The 13,522-nt window shown below is 39.7% G+C and overlaps 1 protein-coding gene across 1 annotated transcript; it reads left to right on the top strand.

Annotated features, from left to right (window-relative positions):
* The first annotated feature begins 484 nt into the window (after window positions 1–484).
* LOC133884047 (uncharacterized) lies at window positions 485–7,148 on the top strand. Its single transcript, XM_062323447.1, has 6 exons — window positions 485–727; window positions 917–1,378; window positions 1,487–2,449; window positions 2,648–3,544; window positions 4,293–4,422; window positions 7,132–7,148. The coding sequence occupies exons 1-6, from the start codon at window positions 485–487 to the stop codon at window positions 7,146–7,148; spliced, it is 2,712 nt and encodes a 903-aa protein (XP_062179431.1).
* The last annotated feature ends 6,374 nt before the right edge of the window (window positions 7,149–13,522 follow it).

Below are 13,522 nucleotides of genomic sequence, written 5' to 3'. Positions count from 1 at the left end.
TCTATATATATGTTGGTTATATCATATATTGTCTGCCTATGATCTTTTTTGTGGTCAGTTATACCGCCCCTTTAGAGAAAATGCTGCCAAAATTTCCTATTTTCAAATAATTATGCTTAGTTGTAAAGTAGGGTGTTACAGCTTGGTATCAGAGCCTAGGCTTTAGGTTCTAGGGTAAGAAGATAATAACTTGACACACTTGCACATGTAGGATGGGAAAGGATTTGCATATCTTTTCGTATGCCTTGTTCCGCTATATTCCCTTTAGTTCATTTTTTTGAAGTATGTTTGCAGTTTAGTGCTTGTTTACTTATCCATTGTGGTGTTTGTAGCTATGCCGCCAAAGGTGTGAGGTCGTGGTCGAGGTAATGAGGCGGGTCGTAGTCGTACAACAGTCCCATGTCATGGTGATGCACAGTTATCGGCTGCTGAGGTTGAGTCCTCTCAACCAGGAAGTATCAGTCAAGCGGAGCTAATGACCACTATGAAGGAGATACAAGAAGAGCTAAGAGCATTGAGGCAGGCTGTTCCAAATACTCCTGCTCCTGCTAGAGTTGTGGCACGTGAGATACCTGAAGAGGGTGCTACTAGTGGGGTAACGCTCCGTGAATGGGTTAGTATGAAATTAGACTCCTTTTATGGATCAGGGACTCCAATTCAGGCTGCAGATTGGCTTGCTTATATAGAAATGCAGCTGGATGCTTTTGATGTGTTGCCTCGAGACAAGGTTAGATATGTGATATAGTTGATGAAGGGAGAAGCCCAAATCTGGTGGAGAGGTGTACAGTTAGCCAGGACTGTTGCCCATGGGGATCTTACCTGGTCTGAGTTTGTCAGGCAATTTGAGAGGAGATTTTATCCAGCTACCTTTCTGGATAAAATGCAAATTGACTTAAACAACTATACACAAGGTCAGAAATCAGTGGCAGAATATGAAGTGGGCTTTAATCAAATTGTGCGCTTTGTACCTCATGTAGCCCACGATGATGCAGAGAAGGCCAAACGTTTCAGACAGGGTTTGAAGCCTTTTATCCGTCATGTGCTTGGTGCTTTTGTTGTTACAGATTTTCGCTCTATGGTTGAACAAGCTTCTGGTGTTGAGTTGCAGCAATCTTATACTGATGATATTCGCAAGATGTCGGGAGCAGATCAGCATAAAGGACCAAAAGAGAAGAAGATTCATTTTGGTGGTCCCATCCATAAGAAGTACAAGGGACAACAACGTCACCAACCATACCGTGGTGGACCCTCTCAGATACATCCTCCAGGCACCAGTACCCAATTTCGTACAGTGGTTAAACCTGGTTTTGGTTTGGTGTGCTTCAAGTGTGGTGATTCACATATGCAGAGTGAATGTTCTTGGAAGGGGAACTGTTCAGTATGTGGTCGTCCAGGCCACAAGGATGTGGTGTGTCGCAGAAACCCGAACAGTCGTATCAGGTGGGAACCAGTATCTTCTTCTTCTGGGGTTTCTTCTTCATCGAAGGGATCAGCACATGTATTGGCTGCTACTCCTACTCCTACAGTCATTACTGGCCCGATGGCCCCACCGATGCAGTATTATATTCCTTCTACAGTTCCCACTGGGCCTTACTGGACACATCAACCTATGATTCCTCAGGGAACTTCTACACTGACATTGTCGGTGATTGGGGCATCTTCTTCCCACACTGCAGGAACCTCTTCATTTCAGACACCTTCTGGGTTATATACTTTACCTAGTGCTGAGACCGGAGGTCACAATGACGTGGTGACAGGTATCTTACCCGTGGACTCCTTTGATGCACATGTTTTATTTGATTCTGGAGCTAGCTTTTCCTTTGTCTCGGTAGACTTCGTTAGACGAGCGAGACTATCAGTACAACAAATTGGGCAATCTGTGGTAGTTAACTCCCCCAGTGGTCTTATATCCAGTTCTTATGTTTGCCCGGGGTGTGTTATAAATATTGGAGATGAGGAATTCACAGCTAACTTGGTGATGATCAATTTAGAGTCCTTCGATGTTATTCTTGGTATGGACTGGCCTGCCCAATACCAAGCCATTATCTCTTGTTCCTTGAAAATCATCACCTTGCGAGCTCCATCAGGAGGGGAGATTACTTTCCAAGGGAAGGCCTTGCCATATGCACTTTCCATGTTATGCAGGATTTTTTCTAACCGATGGATGTGGAAATCTGGTGCTCTTTGGTCATTGGTTGAAGGGCAGGATGTCACTCTACGCGTGGAAGATATTCCAGTAGTGTGTCGTTATCCTGATGTGTTTCCTAGTGAGCTTCCAGGATTACCTCCTGAACGAGGACCAGTCTTCCGTATTGAGTTGATTCCAGGTACACAACCTATTTATAAGACTCCGTACCGAATGGCTCCAATGGAACAAATGGAATTGAAGAAGCAATTAGATGAACTCCTTGCTAAGGGATTTATTAGACTGAGTACGTCACCTTGGGCAGTCCCTGTTTTATTTGTGGAAAAGAAAGATGGCACTAAAAGGCTTTGTGTAGATTATCGGGCGCTTAATCAAGTGACAATCAAAAACAAATATCCTCTACCTCGTATTGATGATCTTTTTGATCAGTTGAGGGGTGCTATGATATTTTCGAAGATTGATTTGCAATCGGGTTATCACCAATTGCGAATCCGAGATGAGGATATTGAGAAGACGGCTTTCAATACAAGGTATGGGCATTTTGAATACGTGGTTATGTCTTTTGGACTAACGAATGCCCCTGCTATTTTTATGGAAGCCATGAACCGGATGCTTCATGAATATCTAGATGTCTTTGTGGTGGTTTTCATCGATGATATATTGATTTATTCCAAGTCAAAAGAGAAACATGAGGTGCACCTCAGTTTAGTGTTGGAGGCTCTTCGAAAGAATAAATTTTATGCGAAGCTAAAGAAATGTGCCTTTTGGCTCGAAGAAGTAGGATTTCTTGGTCACGTTATTAATCAGCATGGTATTACTGTGGACCCAAAGAATGTTGCTGCAGTATTAGAATGGCAAAGACCATCTAATGCGACAGAGATTCGAAGTTTTCTTGGACTCGTTGGCTATTACCGGCGCTTTGTACAAGATTTCTCCATTATCGCAAAACCTATGACTAGACTTACTCAAAAGGGCGTTCCATTTGTATGGACTGATGAATGTGAGGTCAGTTTCGAAACCTTAAAGAATAAGTTGGTGAACGCTCCTATTTTGGCTTTGCCCGAGAGTGGTAAGAGTTTCACAGTTTACACTGATGCTTCTCGAATCGGACTTGGCTGTGTGCTTATGCAAGAAGGTCAGGTAATTGCATATGCTTCCAGACAATTGAAAACTCATGAACAGAATTATCCCACTCATGACTTAGAATTGGCTGCAGTGGTTTTTGCCTTGAAGAGTTGGAGGCATTACCTGTATGGTGAGTCATGTGATATTTTTACTGATCGTAAGAGTCTCAAGTACATTTTCACTCAAAGAGATCTGAATTTGAGACAGCGAAGATGGTTAGAATTAATCAAAGATTATGATCTGACAATTCAGTATCATCCCGGAAAGGCAAATGTGGTAGCTGACGCTCTTAGCAGAACAGGTGCACCTAAAGCAATAATGTCCCTACATTCAGACTTGGATCGGATGGGGATATCTTTTTGCTTTGCTGGCACTGTGCAGAAAGAAACTCAAATGATTATCCAATCTGCTATACCTGAACGTGTATGTGAAGCTCAGCAGCATGATCGTCTTCTTTTAGAAGTTCGAAAGAGAATTTCAGCAGGAAAATCAAAAGAGTTTAGTGTGGACAAGCATGGTGCAATACGCTTTAGAGGACGTCTTTGTGTACCACAGAAGGCAGATGTGAAAATAGATATATTGAGAGAAGCTCACCGGACTCCTTATACTATTCATCCAGGTGAAACCAAAATGTATCGAGACCTAAAACAAAATTTTTTGGTGGAAAAGGATAAAAGTGGATATTGCTAACTACATTGTAGCTTGTGGTGTCTACCAACAAGTAAAGGCTGAGCATAAAAGACCTGCAGGATTAATGTAATCCTTAGAAATTCCAGAATGAAAATGGGAACATATCACTATGGACTTCGTTGTTGGGTTGCCTCGTTCACCTCGAGGCAGAGATGCTATTTGGGTTATCGTGGATAGGCTTACCAAATCCGCACATTTCATCCCAATGAAGACAACCAGTTTGGCACATGATTTGGCTTCCTTGTATATCAGGGAAATAGTGAGGCTGCATTGTGTGCCAAAATCGATCATTTCATATCAGGATTCCAAATTTGTATCTCAGTTTTGGCAGAGTTTGCAAAGTGCCTTGGGCACAAAACTTTCTCTTAGCACAACCTTCTACCCTCAGACGGATGGTCAGTTAGAGCGGACCATTCAGACTTTGGAGGACATGCTTCGTGCTTGTGTCTTATCTTGGAAAGGCAATTGGGAAGATCATCTAGCCCTAGCAGAATTTGCTTATAATAATAGTTATCAAACAAGTATTCGGATGGCTCCTTTTGATGCCTTGTATGGCCGAAGGTGTGTTTCCCCTTTGTGTTGGGATTCTGTGGGAGAGAGATCACTACTTAGTCTAGATTTAGTTCAGCAAATATTAGAGAAGGTGCACCAAATACGTCAGAACCTGTTGGCTGTTCAAAGTCAACAGAAGAGCTATGCAGATATCCGGAGACGAGACCTAGAATTTACAATTGGTGACTATGTTATTTTCAGAGTGTTGCCAACCAAAGGTGTTGTATGTTTTGGTATCTCTATAAAGCTTAACCCGAGGTACATTGGCCCATTTCTAATCACAGCCCGAGTAGGCAGTTTGGCGTACCGTCTCGAATTACCAGACTCAATGAGTGGAGTACATAATGTCTTCCATGTTTCTATGATAAAAAAATATCTGAGAGACCCTGAGCATAAAATTGATGTTGAATCAATCACGATAGAGAAAGACCTGACCATAAAGTGCCACCCAGTACGTATTCTGGATTCCTCAGAGCAAGTCATGAGAAGGAGAACTATCAAGTATGTGAGAGTCCTTTGGACAAATCAAAATAGAACGAGAAGCAACTTGGTAACTTGAAGAACAAATACGCAAGGAGTATCCTGAGCTCTTTGAGACTGGTGAGTCATAAGTTTTGAAATATTTTACCTCTATTCCATAGTTGCCATGGAAGCGGCAGAATTCGGGGACGAATTCCTTTAGGGGGGGGGGGGAATGTAATACCAAAAATTTTTGAGAGAGAAAGAAATGAGTTTTGACCAAAAGTTGACTTTTTGATCCGTTGCTCGTATGGACAATTGGAGACCGTGGTTGCGTTCATCTCGTCGAGATGAACCCATTTTGCTATTCATATGTCCATTCCGGGCACTTTGTGACCCGTTACAAGCCCAATAAATCTATCCAGAGCCTTCTCGCTTCCTCTCGCGTCTCTCTCTCTCCTGCGCACTGCGCTGCCGCTCTGTGCTTCACCCACCACCGCTTGCTCCTGCCGCCTCTGCACCTTGCTGCGCCGCCGGCCGCCGTCGCCTCCGCCTGTGCCGGCCGTCGCCGCACCGCTGCTATGTGCGCTGCGCGCCGCCGTCGCGCCGGGCCGTGACCGTGCGCCGTCGCCGCTGCCGCGTGCCGCCGGCGCCACCGTTTGCTCGCCGTCGCCGTCGCGCCGGGCCACCACTGTCGCACCGTCGTGTCGCTCTGCGCCAGCCGCTGTGAGCAAGCAAGCAAGCCGGCCGCAGGAGAAAGCCAGGAAGAAGGAGGCTAGGAAAGAGAAAAGAAAAGGAGAAAGAAAAAAAAAGGGGAAGAAAGAGAATAAAAGAAAAAGGAAGAAAAAGGGAAAAGTTGGAAATTTTGTAATTTTGTCGGATTCGTCGTCAATCCTTTGAAGGTGATTCTTCAGTAATTCTTAGACGTTTATGGTTAGATCAAATCAATCAATTCCTGTCGTATCATTTCATGTGATCAATAGTCCGATTCGTTTCGATAATCGTTATCGATTCGAAGATACGACATCCGAGTCGAAACATTCATTTCTTTCAACGGAGCAAAGTATCATTAGTGGGAACTTTGATTCGACTCTGAATTGGAAATAGTGTATCATTTCATGTGATACAGTTTTCTGTTCGGTTTTCTGAAATATAGGCATATATGCGACGTTTTCAGGCGTAGGATTGACGCTTCATATTTTATGTGTTTTAAATATGTTTCAGTGCTAATAATATACCTGTACAGGTGGTACTACTTCCGGACGTTCTTAATTGAATTTCTTCGTCACTTTTGGTAAACGCAAGTAACGTGGAGGTGTGATTTAGTGCTATGTTTATATTCATATCTTACTTCTTTTGCAAATAAAATTGAAGTATATGGCTTTTTCTAATTCATTCAAATCATGGATGATGTTGTATTTGATTATTTAAATCCATACTTTTCTTATTGATTTGGATTGTACCACTGTCATCATGAATCAGTTTGGTGTTTTTTTTTATCACGAGTCATCAAAAAGGAATTAAGAATTGACGTCAATTCACATGCATACATATGCATTTATGCACTTCATATGGTGATAAAGGCCGATCACTGTCATCGTGCGTGATTCGTACCGGCACATGGAGTTGCATGAGAAGTTGGCATCGTCGAGCTCTGAAATGGAGTTGCATCATGACATTCATACATTTTTATGATATCTGAAGAATACAGAATTCTTGAAGTTAAATGCCATATTTTGTGGGAGACCGGGTTGGAGTCTGTTGCTACTTTCTCGACAAATACTTCTAAAAAGATATTCTCTTTAAAACCATATGTTTTTCTACGTTGTGAGAAGAATGTTCAATTCCCAAAGACTTTTGAACTGAGTGAGATGTGTTTATATTCATAGCTGTTACATGCTGAGCTCGTCTCACTCCCTTTTAAATCTTTACAGGTATGTTTAGAATGCTGACGTGTATTTTAGGGATGGATCTTGGTAGTTAAACACACTACCTCATCACAATGTCGATAACTCAACCGGCGTTTAGAAGTTGTGTTTTTGGTGGTCTGTCGTTTGTTTTGTATATATGGTGGTAAGACGCTGGTAGCGTCGTGAAAATTTCTATATATATGTTGGTTATATCATATATTGTCTGCCTGTGATCTTTTTTGTGATCAGTTATATCGCCCCTTTAGAGGAAATGCTGCCAAAATTTTCTATTTTCAAATAATTATACTTAGTTATAAAGTAGGTGTTACAGTTACGCCACTCTCAATGCTTCATTTCTTAAGTAATATCTTAGAGCAGAAAGAGTAAGCAATTAGGGTTAAGAAATAAGTTTTGTATGTATGTTTGTTGCTTATTTCTTGAGGTCTCTCAAAATAATTTATTATCGCATAATCATTTATGATTACTCAAAGATATAGTTTCTTTTATAGGTAATAAGTTTTATCATTCTTCTTTTTAAATAGCTTGGTACATCAACTTTTTTGCTTATGTAGATACCTAATTAATATCTAAAAAATCAGCCATATTGGAGCATTGAAAGAGCCCTTATCTTTAGTCGGCATCTCGCACACTAGCTTAGCTTTTAAACTGCTTGGTTTTGGGGTTTTTTGGATCCCAAAGTTAATTAAGAGTATCTTTTTTCGAAGGAAAAAATATAAAACCCCCCTCAAAAGTCACTTGGATTTTGACTTTTCCCCTAGAAATTATTTTGTTGAAAAAAAACCCCAAAGGTTTGACTTTGTTGCAAAAACACCCCAAAAATTCAATTTTTTTAAAAAAAAATCACACAAATTCTAAAAAAAAACTAGAGACAGTTCTAAGACCTTTTGTGAATTTTTTTTTTCAAAAATAATATCCTTTGCATCATATTTCATGGAGAGGAAGTTTGAAAAAAAAAGAAAAACGTGCAACTCATTTATTAATTCGAGTTAAATGCATAGTTAATTATTTACTAATCCAAAAATCATGAAACAAATTTTTTTAGTCTTCTTACATGATCCTCTATCTTCTAAAAATACATGAAATCTTGAAATAGTTATTTTAACGTGCAGGATTGAGTAAATGTGTTGCAGATAGATTAATTCATAACTAATCTATAACACCCCCAAAATTAGTGAAACCACTTTTATTAGTTTACTTAAATAATTATTTGTGTAGGGAATAATAGTAGACATAAAAAAAATTAAAATAACATGAGTTAGTAAATGAGCTGCACATTTTTCTTTTTTTTTTAAACTTCCTCTCCATCAAATATGATACAAAAGATATTATTTTTTAAAAACAATTTCACAGAAGGTCTTAGAATTGTCTCTAGTTTTTTTAAGAATTTTTTGTGATTTTTTTTTTTTGAATTTGGGGGGGTTGCAATAAAGCTAAACTTTTGGGGGTTTTTTGCATCAAAACAACTTTTAAGGGGGGAGTTAAAATCCAAGTGATTTTTGGTGAGGGGGGTTGCATTTTTTCCCTTTTTCGAAGGACTTTGCTAACGCCTGCACATCCATCCATCAAGCCCCTAGCATGTACACCTAGATTTAGAAAGCCTACGGTGACATGATTCCCGCTTTCCTTTTTTGTCAGTGAGGCGGGCACATAACTCTTCCCTTTTATCACCTCCAATATAGCAACATCAATATTTCTACTTCCCTTATGAATTTAGAGAGTAAATTTTCTTCAATTTAAAACCAAATCCATGCAAACACGAAAGGCAAATTTGTTTCAGTTTAAAAGCAAATTTGTACAAACTCAGTAAGCAAGTTTGTTTCAATTTACATACAAAATCTGTACGAACTTAAAGAAGAAATCCATATTACAAAGCATGTATAAAATTTCAATTTGCTAGCAAATCCATATGAATCTAGACTCTAGAGAGCCAATTTGTGATAGCAAATCCGTACAAAATTAGGAGCAATTTGTTCAATTTCAAAAACAGAGAACAAACTGATAGAAAATACATGCAAAAATAGGGAAATTTGCACAAAGAATATAGGATGATTAAGAGAAGCAAATTAGGGGGGGGGGGGGGGACGAGGCAATTTTGATGCATCTCGTAGGCAAATCAGGAGAACCCTCCATGCCCGAGCTTGGCAATGAGGGGTCACGGATATCTACGAGCTTGGTCACCTCCAACGAGCCCTGTCTCAAGCGACTCGCGAGATCAAAATTGAGAGAACTGTTGGCCACTTGCAACTATGCTCCATCCAAATCTCTTGTGGATCAAGCGCACACGAGGGAGAGATTTGGATTTGGAGCCTGCTCTCTGGATCAGATCGGAGCAAGCAAATGCCAGGAAGTTATTTGGGAAAGGAAAAGAACAAGGAAGTGGTTAGGGAGAAGTCAAGGAGATAATAACAGAATGGAGTGGGTCATGTCACATGGACGTTGGTGAATGGCATGCTAGCGGAAGTGCACCGGCATGCACCACGACTACATAAATAATTTAGTAAGATATTCATGTATAGATGGTTACTTGGAGATTAGGACTTCTATACGTTCTTTCCTTCTTAATAGTTTTTTCATTTCTCAACCGTAGTTTTGATGTTATAACGGTATTTAACAGTGTTGGTAGTTTGATCCATTCTATAGCTTGTGATATCTTACTTGTTTCAAACACGACATGTACAGATTTTTGTTAGCTAGATACTATAGATACTATACTTCTCTGTTTAAAGTGGTGAAAATATCTTCTATGATAAAACTAATAGAATGTCGGGACTTGGGAGCAGTTATGCCGTTTTTAGAAAATTTACTATCTTATTTTTGAAAGCCAGATTATGTTCATGGCTTCATGACATTACGTTATACATGTTGTTGTGATCTGTGAGCATATTGATCCTAGTCTTTTTTGGCAATATATATTTGTGATGCTGACTAGTTGAGCGGAGTCGATCTACAATAGTCATCATCATGCTTATAACGAATATTTTTTAGTATGATCAAAGTAGTGTGTACAGGCTTATTCTAGTTGTGTGCATGATGTGTCTAGCCTAGCAAAACAATGTCAAACATGACTAGTGATTTGGATATGATGTTTCAACTACTTCTTTCTGCCTTTTTTGTTGGCAACAAATTTAATATCTATTGTCTTTGAATGTTCCTAAGAATGGGAGAGACCAGCTGATGATCCTCTAGATGACGATGAAGAAGAAGAACATAAAGAACAACCACACAAGAGGAGATGATCCAGACAAGAACCTGAGGAAGATGACCCGGACAAGCCTACTGAGTAATTTTGAATGATCTGGTTGTGGTAGATAGACACTGGGCCAAACAAATGTACCATATCTTTGGAGCATATAAAATATATCAGTTCAATTTAGTTTTAACTGTTAGTTCTGCTGGTTTATATATGTATGACTTTATGATATTGAATGAAGATGTTTAATCTACTGTATGTATGATCTATTGTGAATGAAGTTTGAATATGTTATTGAATGATCTTTGTATATGATCTGTTGTCAATTTACATTCAATAATACATAAATTTAGTACTGTATAAATGAATATATAGACGATTTATGCCTAGAACCATTTGTACAAATACACAACAGGCGGCTCAAAATGGGAGCCGTATGTACTGTTCATAGTTGACAGACGGCTCACAACTGGAACCATATGTATTGTACAAGTTCACAGACGGCTCAAAACTTTGAACTGTCTGTGATATTTCTATAGTACAGATGGCTTGTAATTAGAGCCGTCTGTACTGTTCCTAGATCACAGACAGTTCGAAACAAAGACGGCTCGAAACCGTCTGTGACATTCTAACAGTACGTACAGCTCTAATAACAAACCGTCTATATAAAAGATTGGTACATATGGTTAAAAAAATATATGCACAAATCTGATTTATACAGACTGTTTTTTTACATATGGTTTGCAAAACCATTCCATATGAGATTTTCGAGTCGTATGTACAAATATTTTCTTTAGGAGTGCACGCTCAGAATTTAGATTTTACCTTTTTTGAATAGTTTTTTTTTCCTTTCTACTTACTTCAATTTTTAGCACTAAACAATCATCATCGCCTGTGTAACACCTGAGAAAACCTGAAAGTGACCGTTGCATACAGTCTATCTAGTAAGTACAAGTTAGCTCTGTGAATTTAACAGAAGCTCTAAACCACATTAAAATGGTGCATTGCAGGCTTGGCAGCACCGTTCTGTCAACAGGATGAACCACACGCACTGTGTCGATTGTCACTTTCTGCCTCAGTAGCTGAAATTAAAAAAAGAAATTATGGAAAGAGCCTTTGTGGGTCACGGTAGAGTGAAGTCTTCCTGATGTTGTTTAGGGCGCAGAACAGCATCACGACTCTCCAAGCCCGCCCCGGAACCGAATGATTCGATATAGGCTGAGATAGTGCTCACATCAATTCCACACTCTTCACCCCGTGATTGGCCAACAGCTTGATCACGGGAGAATTCCTTCAGTTCCATAAAAAAAAAAAGTTTCTCTTCTTTCACTGCCATCAAATTTTTTGAAGTTCTCTCGCTACCATCCGTTTTATTTTCTTTAGCTCTCTGCCACTCCATGACCGCTCTATCACACTACTGCAGAACAGATGATCAGTATCGGTTCAAAAATGTGATCAGTGCCGGTTCAAAACCGGCACTGATAGTCAGTAACTATCAGTACCGGGTATGAAACCTGCACTGAAAACCACTATCAGTGTCGGTTCTAGATTAGAACCGGCACTGATAGTACATCTATCAGTGCCGGTTAGTATTACCAGCCGGCACTGATAGGTGTTTCCCGCCTTTTTTTTTAAAACGTAGCGGTTGCCGACAGTACAGTGCCATTTTCAAATTTTGGACGTTGCCGGAAAAAGACACGCATACATATTTTCATCACAGCATATATACACAACCACATAAAAATTTTATTTATAAAAAATCAAGTCTCATCACAATATATATACACCGTATACTTATCAAGTTTCATTATAATAATCTTATGGAGTTTAAGATTTCTTGTGAACCGATGGATCTGAACTCTGCCCTTTTATGGGTTGAAGGTAACGAGAAAGACGATCTAATTTCATGGAACTCGCCGGTTGAATTGATGATTTCGTCATTGATAAACCCGACAAATTGTTCTTGAAGCGCGTTGATTTCATGAGGCATGAGACGTTCTTTGGACAGCTTGAGGATCTGCAATTTGAAGAATTGAATAAATCAATATATATGATTTCGGCGTATCGAACCTAAAAATTAGTCATCAATGTGTATACCGCCTACCCCAGGATCTTCCGGCAGGATCGAATCCTCTGTGTTGAAGCTGTGCATAAATTCCATTACATAAAAATCACATAAATTATTGCCCGGACCCTGCTTCCTACAAGGAAAGCCATGTCGGACTGTACATTCTTTCGTGTATGGCCTGTATCTAACGCTCTTCTTGGTGTATCGCGGGTACACTCTGTATGTGTGTGATTATTACCGTAAGTAGACTTAGATTCAATCAAATCAAATATTACAAGAGTAGTAATAAAATGGTCGGTTTTTACCTTTGTAGCAAGTCAATGACGGGTTGGTAGGTTTCTTTCGGATTATCTTGTGAGTCGAAAATAAAGATCTTGCTAATATCTGACTAGATGACAATAAGGATCCAGTGAAAACTGTACATAGGTCACTATAGGTTAGTTGGTCCTAATTTCTAACGATATATTGCTAAAAAGAGTAGAAACATGTACCCCCAATGGTAGGGTAAAAGTATGTATTCCTTTAATTGTAGCTCCAGAAGACACTTCAATACATAGTCCTCAGTTTTCTTTAGGTCGGTAGATTTCATCATTGTCGGGTTAACAAGATATGGGTTGATAAATCCCACATGCATGATGCACTCCTTTCTGCATCTTTGTACCTCCATTCTACACAAGGAATAAGTTAAGAGATTCAATATAATGGTACAGAAATGTATATTGTGAATTATACATATACGACACTTACATAGTCTAACAACTCAAGATAGACACGTCGAGGGCATCATACCGGTACAGTCGATACATTTCCTCGAAGAATATAAAAATACTGTTGTCCCTGTGGAGGAGATCTTGTTCCTTGAATCTAGCCTCGAAACTTTCCCTACCCTCCTTCGACTCATTCATGTACCACGCATGAAATTTTCGAAGTTGATATGTCAGTTTGGCCCACTCGTCCGGCGCGACCAATAGTTCGCCCAGCTTAAATTGCCATCTCTCAACTGCTTTGGGTGCCACGGACTCGTTAAAAAATTGCTCTTTTGTCATATTGGCATCCTTAAGGAATCTTTCTAGTTGTTGTTCTTCCCGTACCTGATCAATAGAAGCCTGCCTTAAGGATTTCTTTCCTTTGATACGCTCGTAGTCTGATTGACGCTTAGCCACAGCAGGTTTGCTCAGCGTCAAGAGAAACTTTTTTGTTTCTTCAGTGAGTGGTTTTTTCTTCTCAGGCTCTCGCTTTTTAAAAAATTTCTTGACTTCGACGTTCACTATCGCTCTGTTTTCCTCTGCAGTTCTTTCATAAGGCAACTTCTCACGTGCTGCCACCTTTTTAGACTGAGAGCGTGTTGTCAACTTCGGAGG

The sequence above is a fragment of the Phragmites australis genome, chromosome 1 (assembly GCF_958298935.1).
Source record: "Phragmites australis chromosome 1, lpPhrAust1.1, whole genome shotgun sequence".
Classification (NCBI taxonomy): Eukaryota; Viridiplantae; Streptophyta; class Magnoliopsida; order Poales; family Poaceae; genus Phragmites; species Phragmites australis.
This window is presented reverse-complemented; position numbering and strand designations above follow the sequence as displayed.

Excerpts from the sequence above, each read along its gene's own strand:
- LOC133884047 (XM_062323447.1), top strand. The coding sequence starts at position 485 with ATGAAGGAGATACAAGAAGAGCTAAGAGCATTGAGGCAGGCTGTTCCA. Across the intron at positions 1,379-1,486 it reads CTTGGAAGGGGAACTGTTCA|GGATCAGCACATGTATTGGC; the intron begins GTATGTGGTCGT and ends TCTTCATCGAAG. Across the intron at positions 3,545-4,292 it reads ATCATCCCGGAAAGGCAAAT|AGTTTGCAAAGTGCCTTGGG; the intron begins GTGGTAGCTGAC and ends CAGTTTTGGCAG.